The sequence below is a fragment of the Lytechinus variegatus genome, chromosome 9 (assembly GCF_018143015.1).
Source record: "Lytechinus variegatus isolate NC3 chromosome 9, Lvar_3.0, whole genome shotgun sequence".
In the NCBI taxonomy this organism is placed as follows: Eukaryota; Metazoa; Echinodermata; class Echinoidea; order Temnopleuroida; family Toxopneustidae; genus Lytechinus; species Lytechinus variegatus.
This window is the reverse complement of record NC_054748.1, coordinates 31,761,811-31,780,195: the sequence shown is the minus strand read 5'-3', so window position 1 is coordinate 31,780,195 and position 18,385 is coordinate 31,761,811. Positions and strand designations below refer to the sequence as shown.

General features: G+C 34.3%; 1 protein-coding gene across 1 annotated transcript; it reads left to right on the top strand.

Annotated features, from left to right (window-relative positions):
• The first annotated feature begins 1,406 nt into the window (after nucleotides 1–1,406).
• On the top strand, nucleotides 1,407–9,446 carry LOC121421517 (retinol dehydrogenase 8-like). The gene is made up of 6 exons (XM_041616261.1): nucleotides 1,407–1,587; nucleotides 3,374–3,662; nucleotides 5,289–5,468; nucleotides 6,299–6,392; nucleotides 7,480–7,614; nucleotides 9,199–9,446. The coding sequence occupies exons 2-6, from the start codon at nucleotides 3,398–3,400 to the stop codon at nucleotides 9,437–9,439; spliced, it is 915 nt and encodes a 304-aa protein (XP_041472195.1). The 5' UTR covers nucleotides 1,407–1,587; nucleotides 3,374–3,397; the 3' UTR covers nucleotides 9,440–9,446.
• The last annotated feature ends 8,939 nt before the right edge of the window (nucleotides 9,447–18,385 follow it).

Genomic DNA, 18,385 nt, shown 5'->3' with positions numbered 1-18,385 from the left:
CCCCCCCCCCCCGTAGTTACGCCACTGCCATCATCATATACATTCAATTTTTTTCTCAATATTTTGATATCTGTTATAAGACGAACACTTCATGTTTAAAATTTTAATGATTCGTGATACGACAACCGTGTTTATCGACAATTGGCTCATTACAGCATTTTTTTGTATTCTTTGTGATCCCTGAAATAAGAGTTAATTCGGATTCACACGTGAGTGCCTGTGCATACCATTTCTTACATGCCTCAGTATTTATTGTTTGTAATCTGCCACGCGCGAACGATTTGCTATGATGTTGGGCTTATATTAAGATGACATTCCACTCTTACCATAATATATCAGAAAAAAATGATAATTGTGAGATCTGTCTCTGAAAACGGGATTTCATTTTTTTGGGACGCACTAGACTTCCCCACCAAGCCTAAAATTAGTATTTTATCATAATAATACCATGATATGCAAAGTCTACATTATTATGTATTTGCTTTCAGATATATAATCGTTATCATTTCTTGATTACCCATTCACCCGAGCTATTTATAGTTCTTAGAGTATTGATTTAGAGCGATTGAGGGTTGAATATGTATGACAGTTTGATTTCAATTATTATAAACTCCAACTTTATCAACAAAGTCACTTTAAGGGCAAGTGGTACGTGATGGAAAGGAATGGACGACAAATGTCAGAAAAGGTTCGTTGACATGGTTGAAGACATGGTATGATGTAAACATGGTTGCAGATATTGTATTCAAAAAGACCAAAATTGGATGTGCACTGCAGAAATTGCTTATATGGACTGAAAAATTTATAATTAATAGAAAGGAATAAAAACCAGTCAAATTCAGGAAGACACTTTTAGGATATCTGTGATTGAAAAACAAAAGTCATTTGATTCATCTCCCGGGGAGCCTAATCATCACACAGATGAATAAAAGGACATTTAGATATTGCTTCGGGTCACTTTGTCACTAAGCCCTCAGGTTTTATCTCAAATAAAAGACAAGTCAAAGTCAGTTCATGCAATGTCAACTATCTTCATTAATGTTTGTATTTGACAAGACGTGTCAAGGGCACGCAAATGATCTTCTGATTTTGTTGACACCCCCCCCCCCCTCCCATGGAGAAGTTTATTGTATTTCCTACCGATCCCACCTTACATAATTGAAACCAAAGAGCTTAAACACAAACACCCACACTCCGCATGCACACACACACTACCAAACTCACACCACCCACCCACAGACACAACATCCACCTGCACCCACACACACCATGCAGCTCGGGAAGGTGCAAACTTTAAGAGTGACCAATCACGATTAGCAAAGCACCTGGCACAATCGCTTATCTGACCAATCAGAGTTCGTCATCCACTTTACATGTACAGGTGAACTTGGATAATACACCGTTATTCGGACTTTTGGTCTCATTAGGCATGAAAGAAAACGAACCTTGTAATATAGTTTGTTGCAATATATATCACAGACCTGAATTTCTTCCTTCATTTCTTGTCAAAGGACCAGTCGCTGAAGTTCTTCTTGCTGCTTTCTGTCGCCTTTTTGTCAAGTCTCCTTGTGCATCCCGTATCAACAGGTAAGTCAAGTCGAGGGAGCGATCAGCACCAATGCTCATAAAGCCCTCACTCTAAAAAATATTGGGTAAAAATGCTCCATGAGGTAATTATGTGTCCAACCAACATTGGGCATTTCTTTTTGGTATTTTTATCTATCCAGTGTGATAAAAATTTTGCCCATCCTAAACTAATTGCTGCTTATTTGTTAACCTTATCATGCTTATGGGAAAATATGCTTCCCGCATTGGGTAAAATACTGGCCCAAATTGGTTGGACACATAATCACCTTCGTGTTGGATATAATAAGGTAAGTGACAACTTTGATTTCATTTCATTCATTCCGCTAACGTGATCGAACCATTGTGGAGCGTTCTGGCCCAGTGGATTAGTCTTCGGACTTTGAAACAGAGGGTCATGGGTTCGAATCCCAGCCATGGCGTAATTTCCTTCAGCAAGAAACTGATCCACAATGTGCTGCACTCAACCCAGGTGAGGTAAATGGGTACCGGTAGGAAGTAATTCCTTAAAAAGCTGTGTGCGCTATGAACGCCTAGCTTAGCCGGGTAATATAGAAGCGCCTTGAGCACCTAACAGGGTGGATATGTGCGCAATATAAATACCCTATATTATTATTATTGTTTATCTCATCATTACCATCATTGTTTAATAGCAAATAGTCTTCTTGGGAGCCTTCTTTGGAAGGGCGATTTGCTCTTAGTTTTCTTTAATATATTACTTTCTATTTCGATTTAAATTTTTGCGCTTCATCGTTTTAAAGCATAATCAAACTTCCTCTGTACTGCAGTCAATGTCAATACTTGTTCCTTTTTGACCAAAACCAATCAAACAAAAAACATGTGTATTTCATTATTAGAAGGAAAAAACAGATGTGATAAAATGATTTGAAGTTTGAATTTGGGGCACTATCGGATCTGTCAATTCCTTTTCACCATTATTTGAAAGAAAGAGTTGATAAAACAAAGAACGGCAAAATTAAAGTATATAAAGTTTGCCGCTGTGTTATGATTCGGCATTGAGGAAATTATTACAACTATGAGATAAAAACAAAGCTTACACTGAAAGGGCCATTTTTTTATTCGTTCGCTTTGCTCGCCTGAATTCTATTTAGAATCATCACGCGCTACTTCCCCCTAAGATTTGTAACGCCACTGCATCCCTCTGTTAAAGAACAGTTGTCCACTGACCATGCTGAACGGTTGGAAATCAGTATTGTATTTTTTTTTCTTCAACTTTTAACATAATCTGTGTTTGGTCCAAGTTTGTGTTTGCAATTTGATAAGACAGTCAAGGTTCTAGGCCAGGGGTCATGGCAATTTCCCACACCATTGGTCTTTTCTATTTTCTTTGAGGAAACCGATCGACTTTATGTCGAAAAATATCAATAATTCTTGATAAGGAGGTCAACATACGACGTTGTGACCCATTTAAGTTTCAGCAGAAACAGACAAAAGGTCACAAAACAGGCGTTTCCCATCCAAAATTAATCGCAATTTCGATTTCGCTACGATTTTACATTTTTTATGATGTTGTCTTTAATTACCCGTTGTATTAAAAAAATATATTACTTTGTCATCTCTATTATATTATGTCTAACTGTGTAAAAGAAATCAATAAATCAATTAAAATCAATTTAGGGTAATGATTTCACGGGCCAATATGTACATGTAGTTCTTTTATGATTTAAGAATTTCGATTTTTTTAAATCTTAAATACTGATATTTCGAAATGAGTCTTCAAGCTTCCTGTTATGCATTTGTAATTTAATCTGTAATTCTTTATTTATAGAAAACGGACCCATCCAGACTGAAAATGGCCCAAAAAGTTACCCTCATTACAGGATGCTCCACTGGCATAGGACTCACTATAGCAGCAAAACTCGGCAAGGATGCAGCGAAAAAATATTTGGTTTATTCAACCATGAGAAACCTGGGTAAAAAGGATGAACTTGAGGCTGCCTCAGGTGACGCCCTCAACGACACGATGATTATTCGTCCTCTCGATGTCGTCAGTGACGACTCGGTAAAGAAATGCGTCGATGAAATCATCAAAGAACATGGTCGAATTGACGTTGTCAGTAAGTCAAAGAAAAATATGCCTTCCATTATTTCTGTTATGATTGTGCTAATGATGAATTAAACATTTCCTGACACTCGATTTCCCTATTCTTTGATATTTGATTTTAATAATCCCACAATGACAAGCAATTTCGATGTTATATAAGTTTACTATTTATCTATTTTGCCGTTTGAACTATTTTTGTGCCATTATGTCCTTGTAAATTAATTTCATTTCAGGCTTCGCCTCTATGATGATTTGATTCTTATTAACAAATCATATCTACCAACCTATCTACCAACTTCCTACCTATCTATAAATCTGGATATATAGTAACAATATTTTTAATACTCGATATCCTAAAAATTTCAATGTTATTTTGGTACCAACCCTTCACAATCTCCGCTTCTTGGTATTCTGCTTCATATCATTGTTAATTTGATAAAATTGTTTTGGTAACTAGAACAATAAATATTAAACAAGACTAATAACGCTTATTTTTTCCATATGTGGCGCACGGTTCGCGGCAAAGGATAATAATAAGTTGCTAAAAAAATGTAAAGTGACCTTTAACATCAAGATGATTTTTATATGTAGGGCGAAGGAAATGAATCCTTACACTTACTGATACTAAGGTTTTTGGCGCTTTTGAATAGATTTTCTATAAAACTTTCAGCCATATATCAATCCAGGTGTCTACAGAGTATAAATTACAAAGAAAGGCAAAATGCCAGTACAAAATCTATCAAGTATAAAAAAAATGCTGGCATCCATTTCTAAAGTTGTATTTCATTTGAATATTTCGTTTGAACCATACAAATCAATGATGACTATACTAGAAACCAAGTTGAAGTGGAATCGTTTTCATTGACACCAGATGATAATACTGGGCAATATTTCAAATGCTCCTTTTTGCGAACTTTCTGATAAGGGTTAGATAGTTCAAGTGTAGCTAAAAGTAGCAACGACGCGACGGGGCCGACTCGAATATGAAAAACATGTATGTCGGTAAACACTTTTATCAATATATCTCTTTATTAACACATGCACGTGTTGAAGGTTCGGTCACGTATAGTAATAAGAACTATAGGGAAATGTATTTCCTGTCAACTGGTAGTTAGTACTAGCTCCTCTAATTATGTTCTATATTCTTACATAATATCTTAGTTTAGTGCCATTTTCGCTAACATTTACAGGCGTGACACCTATACCCCTTCAAAAAAGAAAAGTTCGAAAGGTCATGTCAAATTCTTAGAAACCGCCGGACTAAGCTCTAATTTAGATTCTCTGTATACACCGGAATTATACACTGTAAAAACTGCGGTGTTAAAACTGACACCAATTGGTGTTAATAGAGGACCACACCCTGAGGTGTTAAAATTACACCCTAGAGATTAAACATAACATCAAAGAGTGTAAATGTAACAACAAAAGGTGTTGTAATAACACCTATAGGTGTAAAACTAACACCACCAATTTAACACCGGTGTAAAATAACTGGTGTGGTCCTTTATGTACACCGGTTAACACCACAGTTTTTGCTGTGTATTTCTCTCACCATGCTTACTGTCTTTGTTTCTCATATCTTTCTCCCTCCCCCCCACCAAAAAAATAATAATAATAATAATGATAAAAAAAATTGCAGTTAACAATGCTGGTGTCGCCTCATTCAACCCGATCGAGTACGCACCAATGTCAGACGTTCGGGACGTGATGGAAACAAACTTCTTCGGCGTTGTCCGCATGATGCAGAACGTACTACCCTACATGAAGGAACAGCGCTCGGGACATATTATCAATGTTAGCTCCATTGCTGGTGTCCTAGGTATCTACCTTTTACAGATAACAGTATGAATATTAAGTCTAGTCTATCATTTTTGCCGAAAATGCTAAAATAAATAAACCGATGCTCGATTTTTTTTTTTAAAATATACTTAAGATGGGGCGGGATGGTTAAGGAGGTGGGGAGGGGTCGTCTGTCAGTAAAGCAGTATTCATTAAGTGCTTGAAATTGTTATTTGTTTATAGAAAGGATCGCCCATTTCAGAGTTATTGACATTAATTACTCTGTTCTTCCATGGGGTCCATAAAAATATTAAAATAGTGTTCATTGCAATACAAAGAAAATTTGATATTGAAAAAAAAAAGAAAAGATGGGAAAAAATATATAACATATGTATAATTGAATGTATCAATTAACACCCCCATCCACAATACAATTTATCAAACCAAAACCTATTTTATCGCCCCCGCCCCCTCCCTGTGAGCAGCAATAGAGATGCTAACATACATGGACTATGCATCAACCAAGTAGTCATCTATTTGTCTATTGAATTCTTAAAGTGTGCCAGATTGGCGAATTCTTATCGGTAATTCATTGTATAGCACAGTTGCACGATATATAAAAGTTCGTTTGCAATTGATGGTTCGCGGTTTAGGAAGAGCCAACAGGCCTGATGTTCTGAAATTATATTTGTTTTCCTATACTTGTTATAACGTCACTCAGTTACAGGTAGTACGAAATTCATAGAGTGGTATTGAACCGGGTGTACTTTCCAATTTATTCTCACTATAGGGGGCGTGGCACGGGGCGGGGTGATAGTTTGTCAGTAAAATATTTCCATGACGGTTTTTTTTTTAATCACATCCCTCTAGCTCACCCGTTTTATGAGACGTACTGTGCTTCCAAGCACGCAATGGAAGCGCTTACAGAAGCAGTGGCTTTTAGGATGAAAGAATTTGACGTCAGGTATGAATCTATCACCATCATTCCTCATCCTTCCCATCAAAAAAAAAAACATAGGGCCTACATACATTACCCATTCTGCTTATGTATCTATCAGTAATGATTTAGCGTCTGTGTTTTTTAAAGCAATCTACCTAGGATGACTTTCCCTTGTCTGTAAATTGTGAATGTTAAAATGATTCGATTGTCGGTCATTTTTTTTTGGAATGATAATTTGAGCACACTCTATACATGATTCATTCCTTAAAAAGAGTAATCACCTTTCATACGACTTTGTTCTTATATGAAAAATTCTCATTTGCATGGGCCACGAAACCGGGGGCTGGGGCCTTTAGCCCCCTCCACTTTTTTTCCTAAACAGAGTACAAAAACGTCAAAATTGTCATCTCATTATATTTTTGGATGTTCAGCCCCCCCCCCCCATACCAAAAACAGTAGGGAGACACAATATCAAATGTCCTCCCAACATTTTTTTTATCTTATGATAGAAAGAAGTACATCATTTAAATCGAACTGAGACGTGTATTTTGGGTGATAACCCTTTTTTCTGCTTGTCAAATTTACGTGGGTCGAAATAGCCAAATAACCTTACATTCGTGGTGATAACCTTTCTTTTTTAGGGGGGTGTCAAATTTATTTTGGTCGAAGTAACCTTACATTTAGGGTGATAACCTTTTTTTTTTTGTTTGCTTGTGAAATTTTTCATCCCCTTGTCCCCCTATCTTAGGGGAGAGATTTCCGCCATTGCTATTCTCATTGTTATTCTTACTATTGCCCCTAACATCCTTTCTGTTATAAGATATACCATCTGTCCTTATTCATTATGAAGCAATATTTTTTGTACGCATGTTAGGTATACATATTTATATACATACATGAATACCTAACATGCGTAAAAAAAATGATCAAACATTGAAGGAGGAGAAATCGGTTTAAAAAAACAGGTAAACGCATTTTTATTAATAACATTGGCAGTAAAAATCGAAGGCAATCAAAAATAGAGGTGGGTGTATGTTCTGCAAATAATGAAGAAAAAAAATGAAATGTTATATGTATGTTGTTCATTTTTTTATCTATCCTCTTTTTCTAGACTAACATCTGTAGTACCAGGTCCCATTGCTACAAACATAAACGCAAACATTGTGGAAGGGAACCGACTTCCGCCAAGACAAAAGATCGACCCTATCACCAGAGAACAACTCCAATATCTAGCTGCACATCAGAAGTAAGAAATGAGACAGGGAAGGACTTTGAAGTATTTCCTTCTCTTATTTTTTATTTTATTTATTTTTTTTTTTTTTTGGGGGGGGGCTTTTGGCAGGTTTCTGAAAAGGGGAAAGAGATATCTCAGTCTGATTAATGGTATTATGTTTGATTTTTTTTTAATCTCTTTTCCTGTTAGTTTTTCATCTTTTTTCAAGAGGGCCCCTACCCCCATCCCGATTAATCCATGGCCCTGAGATGCTGCCCCGAAGATTTGTCTAGGAGTGCAGCGTATGATGTTGCACCATTCGCAAAATCCCCTGAAAATTGGGTTGGTATGCTAAAATGTAAAAATTAGACTAAATTCTGCTTCATGAGGGAGCGAAAAACTTTTTTTTTGTTCTTTATAAAATTGTATCTGACCAACATTACCTTCTTCTCAACAAACCAGCACCCCCTTTTTAAAAGATCGCTCTAAGGCCAATGCTGGGTCCGCCCCCTAGATAGTCCAAACTAAATGCTTTAAATTACTTTTTCTCCAAAGCAATACGAACTCGTGTGGGAAATTGAGTTAGAAGTAGTTAAAAAGAAGAAGAAAAAGGTTTGAATAATCCTATCAAAAGGCAGTTAACAATGAATGTAGTTACATTATGTACTGTATGTGGTATGTTGCAAAAAAACATTATCCCTATGGAAAAATATAATTATTTTAGTGCTCCAACAAGTTTTTGAAAAAAAAATTACAAGTTATACCATCCAAATCAAATCATATTAAACGATATTTATTATAGTTAGAATCCCAAGCTCCGAAATTTAAAGGTAATTTTCCTTGCACATAAATTGCCAGTGTCTTTATAAATTTATCATATTTTTCATTCCCGATTTTTTTTTAGCAGTATTCTAACACACGTCAAAGTTCAGAAATTATTTCAATAACGAATGTGTAATCTTTGTCAATGCCTTTAATAGAATTTACTTCATAATCTTTAATCGAGATCTAGCCTGGCGTTTAATAGATTGAGATACAAAAAAAATACCAATGTTGGACTTCATGTAAACTGCGTAATCTTTCCGGCCCGTCCAAAATCTAGCCGTGTTATCTGTATCAATATTTGCCTGATAGGGTTTTGATCTCAAATGGAGTGTGCAAGCGCCACAGCATTGACCTTTCATTTAATATCTAAAAATCTGTGCCAGTCATTATTACACTAAAGTAATAATGCCACAATGATCTGTGGCGTAAATAGCAAAAAAAGACTGAGGGGCCGAATATTGCCTATATCGGGGAAAATTTTTACAAAGTTGCGATCAAGCGAACGGACCGAGCACAATTGTCGTCATATCAATTACAAAAATCCAATTTCGAGATAAATTTTGACATAATATTATATTTCACATTTCTTTCTTTCTTTTATTCTTTTTTTCTTATTTTCTTGGTCGTGAATAAAGTGGATCTGCAAGCGCCACAAGCCCCCCCCCCCTCTCTCTCTCTCTCTGTACGCCACTTATAATGAATTTTCCGAAATCAAAATCACAATGAATTGTTTCTACATAATAATTGTGCAAATTTATGGATAATGATTTATTCATTTATTATTTCACTTAGACATCACTTTTCGAATGAAGTCCAGCCTGTGGAGGAGGTTGCAGAGATCGTTCAGAAGATCATTGAGATGGACCTTTCTAACGGGCCGGTTCGGTTTCAAACCAGCGACTATGTACGAGAGAGAGCAGACATGAAATATTCGGATTTCGGAGCTGTCACGTGGATGAAACATATTCGGAAAGTCATCAGTGAGCCGGTCGATTCCGAATCGAAGCCGAAGCAAGATGAATCCATGGTCTAATATGGATTTTTTTTCATCAAAACTTGGACTGAGCTTGTTCTCTCATGCAATTCATTGAGAATTTGAACATTTTTCCTGGGGAAAAGTCATGAATCTCGGATAATGGTGCCCCCTCCCCCTGTTTAGAACGAATAAGCAATAAAAAAAGAAACAGAGGAGTTCTTGTCACTTAAAATCGTACCTCACTCTTTCATGCTGATATTCAATTTTCGACTTGAGTTGAGGGTCTTTGAAGATCAGATCAGCCATTGCTTGTTGCAACAGAGGAAGACCAAGAAAATATACTGTAAAAAAAGAATATCATGTGACCAATGAAACATGAAACGATCATCTTCTTTGCGTTGATTCGACTTCAGTTGGCTGGTTTAACTTTGTTTCACCACTTGCTATTTATGGTTCTTTCTTCTTGATTGCCGTGGCTGTCAAATTCCAAATTCATCAATTTGAACAAAATTCAACAGAAAATGAAAAAGGTTGGGTTTTTTTTAATAAAAACTTGTTTTTTGTGTAGGTTTAAGTCGAGATATTATTATTATTATTTATATATACAAATTTTCACCTATAACAGTGTATAAATCAAGATGAAGAGTTTAACTTCATTAGGTCCAAACATACATGTAGCATGCAAGTCACACTGAAACGTCACAAATATGTAAGTCACATTTTTACAGTGATCAAGACTCAATTTAGAATCGATGTATGAAGAATTTAATCATGTTCATGCCTAACGTTTGAAATAAATATTCCAGATAAATGCTTTCTCTACTGGAAAAGATTCCGGTCAAGTAGAATCAGATCAGAATTGTCAAGACCGTCGATAACGTCATAGTTAAGAACATCTTAATTAAACATGAATGCATTGAATATCGAATTGATAGTTTACCAGTTGATATAGGCATGATAGGATCGCTGTTGACGCCAGTTTAATTCATGTAGTTCAAACGTTATTTTATAATACTAGTATTCACTTTTTCAGTCTTGCAATATTCTAATCTCAATGACTTCGAAGTGTTATATTTTTTATTACTTATGTATATAAAGAAAATGATATTCATTGTATAAATTTCTAGTCAATTTGAAAAACATTCCCATTTTCGTTGACGTTTAGAAACTCCATGCTATTGTCTTTAAGGTATATCAAAAATAGATATTTGGGTATTTTCAACTGTGAAGTAGAATGTGTCTGGTATTGCACCGTAAAATGTCATTTTCTCTGTTAAATGGCTAATAGTCATGTGATGGTGTAAATATGAAATAACCCATTCGTTGTTTCATCAATTCGAATTGAAAATTCCCTTTGAAACTTCGATGGATGGAAATGTATTTATTTTTAAAATATTTGTTAATGCCATTCGTATCGTTTCTTTCATGATGTAATATATTGATGTCCTTTATTTTCATTGTATTTCATTGTATTTTCATTGTATTCCTTATTCTAAAAAAAATCATTTCATATGAATTTGCTATATTGTAATTTTAATCACTTATAAGAACTAGATTCGTTTATTACTAATGTACATAGAGAATACAGGGTTAGTCCCAAGAAAGTGTCTTCTTTCATCCAAGTGATATTCATGACTTCAGATGTTTTGCATATTTAATGAGCTTGATGCGGATCAAAACACCTCTTTTCATTCGGTCATTGCTGCTCTAATTATTGTGCATCGAATTTCATGAATTTGGTACCATTGTAAAGGAGAAGAATCATTCTTTCAGGTCATGTGTTTAGATTTATTCAAAGATTTTGTAATATAGGTTAAAACTGTGATCTAAAATATGCTACAAAATAAATATTTTCACCTGACAAAAGCTGCTTTTTCACACTTTATTTTTGTTTGAGCCCAAATGATTTCTATATCATGATAAAGCTAACTATGTATGCTTTGAAATGATATAGGTTTAAAATAAGAATTGGTTTAATCGGGTCAAGATCACACTTTTCATTTGCCAAAGTACATAAAGCAGTTTGAAAACAAGAATACTGCACTCTGATTGATCAAAGAGACCACACCATGGCAAATTCTAACGGTCCCAGTGCCTGGGTTCGTGGGAAGGTCACACTTCCCATGTGGTAATCTCCTCAAATACCCCGCGCCTGTTGTTCTGTGAACCTTATCCAGCCAATCAGAACTCTGGATTTCATGCAAGTACAAAATTTCAGAAATCTCGCTTTGTACCTTGGTGGGAAACGTGTGATCTTGACCCGATTAAAAGGTGCCGCATATTAGGAGTGGCATTGTGAGAAAGTAGAGAAGTTCAGCTTTATGGTGATCATTGAGGTTCAAAATAAAAAAGTTTTGCACAATTTGCAAAAGAAAACAGAGTAAGAAAATTCAGTTTTGAGGCACATTTTTAGGCTAGAAATTTACTTATTTAACAAAATATTGTATACAAAATAAATGACCAATATGAAGGAGTAACTTTTACTCTACCTGATGGTCCAATAATATTTCATTTAACTTGAGGTTAAAACACGTAAAATCTTAGAGAAAGAAAATCTCACGAATCACGAGATTTTGCGAGGATTCAGCCGAGTGATGATTTGGATGGCCTTTTTGCTCATTAGCATAGGGACCTGCGGTCTGACTGATAAGAAATGTAAATATCATCAATTATTATTAATTTCGTCATTATTATCATGATGACGATGGTGCTGATAAAAGTAAATAGAATATCGTAATGAAAATAGTAGTAGTAGTAGTAGCAGCAGCAGCAGTAGTAGAGTAGTAGTAGTAGTAGTAGTAGTAGTAGTAGTAGTAGTAGTAGTAGTAGTAATAGTAGTAGTAGTAGTAGTAGTAGTAGTAGTAGTAGTAGTAAGTAGTAGTAGTAGTAGTAGTAGTAGTAGTAGTAGTAGTAGTAGTAGTAGTAGTAGTAGTAGTAGTAGTAGTAGTAGTAGTAGTAGTAGTAGTTTATCATAAGTTTAAGTAACCCTATTACTAGCACGACGTCTATATCATCAGTAGCTTTAACCGTAAATAAACTAATATGAAATCTTTTAATAGCTAGAAGTTAACATGCCATGGGATATTTTGGTGAACCATTGGTGAACCAAGACTAAATTTTGTATAATTATAACTCGAAAACTGTAATCATATCGATAAAGAGATTTTAAACATCTTTGGTGAAGTATTACATTTCTTTTATCTCTAAACAAATAAAAACAAAATTTAAGCCCTTCAAAATCTATTTCAGGCATTAATCCGGGAATAGCACCATTGAATGAGCTATTTTTGTGAACCAAGACTAAATTTGGTATACTTTGTTATTATAACGCGAAAATTGTACCCATATTGATATCATATTTAAAAAAAGATGGCCTACCTCTAGTGATATATGAAATTTCTTTTATTCTCTGAACAAATACCCCAAATAAACCCTTCACAATCTACTTCAGGTATCAATCCGGGGTAAAGGCACCAATGAGTGAGCTATTTTTGGTGAACCAAGTCTAAATTTGCTAAAATTATAACTCGGAAATGGCACTCATATCGATAGAGATGACCAATCTCTTTGGTGATATATCAAATTTCTTTTATCTCTAAACAAATACATTACAACCAAAATTATTCTCTAAACAAATACCCCAAATAAACCTTCACAATCTACTTCAGGTATCAATCCGGGGTAAAGGCACCAATGAGTGAGCTATTTTTGGTGAACCAAGTCTAAATTTGCTAAAATTATAACTCGGAAATGGTACTCATATCGATAGAGATGACCAATCTCTTTGGTGATATATCTCTAAACAAATACATTACAACCAAAATAAACCGTTCAAAATATACTAAGGTAACGATCCGGGGAGAAAAAAAATATGAATTAAGATTGTTTGAAATTTTTTTAAAGGTTAAGACCAACCCAGAAATGTTGGTGTGAATCAAGAGGAAAGTCCAACAAGCACATCACTTAAAATTTAATTCATCCAAATCGAATGTAAATAAGAAAGTTATGACATTTTAAAGTTTCGCTTATTTTTCACAAAATAGTTATATGCACCACTTGGTGACATGCAAACGAGATAGTTCAAGATGTCCCTTACTTACTGTTACTTCTTTTTTATATTATTGTTTGAATATTTCAATTTTTACAGATTTGACAATATGGACCAACTTGACTGAACCACAAAATGTTAAAACAATGGTTATTCCACATATTCAGGAAAGAATTAAAACTCCTTTCACGTGACAGTGAGGAGAAAATTAGTATATTTCATAATTCCTTTAATAAAATACAAATTAGAGAGTGGATGATGTCATCAGTTGCCTCATTAACATACCGACCAGGATGTGCATATAACTGGACTTGTCCCTCAACAACAGAAAATGCTCTATGATGTTTATTGAAGATCCAGGGGACATTTCACAAAGAAAACAATAACGCAGAAAACTAATTTTCAAAGTGACTTATTTTATTTCACAATATAAAAATTTCGGTCATGCCGTCTTAGACAGTATTCATAATTTCATTTCATCAACATTGAAAATAAGAAACAAAAGAAATACACGTCCAAAAATTGTTAACTCTTCATTCACGAGCCATTAAAAACACGTTCAAGTTGATGATTTTTTTCTCTCTCTCTTTACATTTCATTATCTTCAATAACATTATCTTTATTTTTTTCTCATAAATTTTAGCGATTATCTACAATTTTTTTCCAAAAGAGGTCATAAAACTCTTATTCATCAATTAGCGAAACTTTCAACATTTTCTCAGTTTTGCATTCTAAAGGGGTACTCCGTACAAATGTTAAAGTGATAGGAATAAATTGGGTAAATTCAACACAACATCACATTTTTTTCATCAAGTCAGATGTAAAGTCACAGAGTTAGGCAAATAAGTTTCTATCGACACAAAGTTAGGCAAACAGGTTTTCTGTAATCATATCGTTAGGCAAATAAATAAAATATGACAGAAAGGTATACTTGTGACATCACCTCCCTACACAGGGACAATACTAAGGATGGGAGGGACTGCTTCCATTTATGTTTAAGTTAAAAAGAGGGGAACAAAAGAAATCTGAATGAAAAAGGAAGAAAAAAAAGAGGCCAGAGACATTGCCTATATTACTCTTTTTTTAATCAAGAGGGGAAAAATGCCACCTTAAGCTCATCTAGTCTCCCCCCCCCAAAAAAAAAACCTCATCAAATACAATTGACCTGCCTCAGTAGAAATAATCCGAGTTCATGCTTTAGGAAAACGATAGGAACTTCGAAATCATATACATTGGTTATTTTTTATCTCGATTTTGCTGGATTCGTCACCACTTTGCTCATTTTTATTTCATCACTTAAATCAATTTAATCTGAGGATGGTGTATTGTTAATGATCTCGACAGGCTTTTCAAAGAGTAATATACTATGAAAGGATCAATTTACAGATTTACCAGAATTTGTCGACTTACATAAACATTAGCTTTTTATTTCATGATAGAAATGCAGAAAAAGATGACTACTTTAATAAAAGAAAATATACATGTTTCTAAACGTCAATCTTCACTGTTTTGGTGGACAGAATTTGGGGAAATGCAAAAAATATGTTTTGACAGAACTTTGAGGATAACTTGACACTACCCAAATCAGCACTTTACACAGAAGCAATAGTGAAGCGGATTATACCGCAATTCGTACCCACTATACAGTCCCATCATCAAAAACTAATATCAATGTAGCGATATAAAAAAAAATAACTGGACTTGTTCGTAAATTCATTATAAGCATCTACAGCGAACTTTAACTATCGCTACACGCAACACATTATGTTTGAAAGCTTCTATTTTCAAGGAAATAATGGAAAGTAAATTCCAAGCTTGACTCCGAATTCAAACAAGCTGATAGGCCTACCTTTTAGATTGAGAAATGTTGTACACTAATTGAATGTGTTAAAAATGAAATATCTCACAACCAATCTGTTCATCCAACTCTCCCTTCATGCAATACATTACGTTTGGAAGCTATTTCGGTAAAAGGTACTTCCACTTGCAAGGAAATAAGGGAAAATACATTCCAACCTTGACTTCAAATTCAAACAAACTGATACCCTTTAGATTCAGAATGGTTTCATACTAACTGAATGTGTTAGAAATAGAATATCCTATGGCCAATGTGTTCATCCAACTATCACTTCACGCAATAATTTGGTAAATTGTATTTCTATTTTCAAGGAAATAATGGAAAATACATTCCAACCTTGAGTTCAAATTGGCACCTCTTACATTCAGAATTATTTCATGCTAATCTATTGTGGTAAAAATAAAATACTTTACACCCAATCAATAACTTTTGGAAAACAAGATAGAATTACATATCATCTTCCAATCATGATAATGGTTGCAAACGTAAGACTCAAATCATGAGGAGTTTTCTATTTCAATATGCATTATTTTGCTGCAAGACTAAAATTGAACGATATCCATGTTCATCCAAGCATAAATATATACCACGCAAAATATTAAACAAAATAATTTGAATCACTTTCATATGATGTATAATAGAAATTATTCTTTCATAGCTGATATTTAGAATTTATTACTTATCTAATTATCAACTAATTACGAAACACTAATGATTCATTTTATCTCCAGGGGTGTGAGGAGTGGTCACAAATAAAAAGATCTGAAAAAAGCTGAGTGGTGAAAAAGTCTGAAATAGAATGAGCTCCCATTCTTTTTGTACAGAGGAAAGCCAGAAAAAAGCTGAAATTAAGCTAAAATCATTACAAAAAAATCTGAAATCAGATAGAAATCTGAACTCTCACACCCCTGTTCATCTCTAACTGTTTAGGAGTCAATTTCAATGTTTTACACAGAGGGCAAATGATGCCTTATAAGGAAAGCAACCCCAAATATACAATTATTCTGACCAATATTTCCAAGAGCCACCTGATCAAAATTATGAGGATTTTCAAATCTAATGATGAATGACTGCAAAGAGAACGTCTGCAGCCGGAAATCCTAAACATAGCTTACTTATGTTTTGGTGATCTATAATGTGATGTGTGATGATCTCGGGGGTGTGTTTCATGAAAGCACATGTCGGACGTTTTATCCGACTAAGTCCGTCTCATAGGACAGCTACCATACTGACAGTGCTTCTCAACCGATCAAATTCAAGGAAAGATGTCAGATCCGACAACCTGTCAGACGAAAATCTTTATGAAACGATATCTGGTCACTGATGTAGAATACATGGCACAATCTTTTAATATTCTGGCACCAAACTACCCATATTCAGACTTGACCTATGCATTCACGAGATGTAATTAGTGTATGAACTCAATGACCAAACCTAACAGTAGCACAGAGCTTAGTAAATGATCGTAAATTTGATTTCCATGACTGATTGCACATAATGACCAATCTAATTGATTGTATAAATCAGCCCTGCGATCGATTGCCCAAAGCTTTGTGTTAAGAGGCACAAACTCCAAACACCATTTTCACCTATGATATGCATGGCAGATGAAAAGTAAAAATAGCAGTCTTCACTGCTCAAGGCTAAAATGGCCCGTCTTTATTCTAATTCTAGTTTGAGACAGTAGACATATATATATCCCAGAGAACATGTGACATACCTGTTAACGATTATGTAAGCCTGGACAATAATATTTACATACAGTGAGAATCAATACTGCATACACAGAACTCACAGATACTCTTAGTTAGGCATGAGATATCACAAAAGATAATTCTTTTATTTTTGTTTTTTATTGAAATTCGATATTTGGTTTGATGTCCTGCAAAAGAATGTAGACTGACTCAACTTGTGCAAAATTGATTATATTTTACAAATTTATAAAGGAAGACTGAGAATAATAGAATCAAATCAATTCAAATAATAAAACATGCACAAAGATAAATATGATGACATTAATTATTTGTAATACATATACATGACCTGATGAGCAAAGAGACGCAAGAGAGAGAATTGTTGAAAATGGGGATTTTTTTTTTCTCGAGGGAATAGTCAAAGACGTCTGCCTCCAAATGCAAAAGACACAACCAAATAAATTATCTTTTTGTTTTTACCAAAACAGGGGTTTACCGTAACATAGCGTGAGCAGATAGATTGGTAATATATAAACAAAAAAGTAGGACATTAACTTCTTGGTATATTTCAAGAATTTTTATTCAAATAGGTACTACTTTATGATAGTGCTCATTTTTTAAATCAATAATTCCCCTTTTTAAAAAATTATTCATCTCTGATTTGTCCTGGTATAAGATTATTTAATGAAATACCCCTAAATTAATATTAAAAGATTATAATAAGTATCTATATTTTCTTCTGGAAAAGGAGTACTTGAATTGGATAATGAAATGGTTTTATTTCTTTTCTAATACAAAAAAAAAGAAGATTAAATATTGTATTGACACCTTAAGCATGACTGACACACGACCAGGTTAAAAATGAAGAAAAACATACAAATTGATGTCACAGATTTTCAAAGCATTAATACATTTTCTGTGAACATCTCAATATTAACAATATCAATGACAATAAATCTAGCAACCTCCACTTTTTAACCTGGCCCTATATTATTCATGTATGCTCTTTACATTTCATAATTAAAAACAAAAGAGAGTAAAACTACTATAAAATCACATGAACAGACATTACATGTATTTCTCTTTTTATTCAAAAAAGTTATAGTAAGAGATTTACTGAAGAAATACCTAGTCAAGATTAGTGATTAATCGCTAAATGAAATGGCCTATCAAGATCCTTGCATTCGCATTTTGCTCAGTAGATGGACTAGAAGCTAATCAGAACTGGGGCCCGTCTTACAAAGAGTTAGGATTGATCCAATCAATCGTAACTCTATGGAAATCCACCAGTGTCCACCAGTGTCAAATATTTAACATACGATAGGCCTACTTATGCAAGTGAATCCATAATTTGGTTAGTATTTGTGCCATTATTTGTATATTTTATAAAGAATTGATGGTGA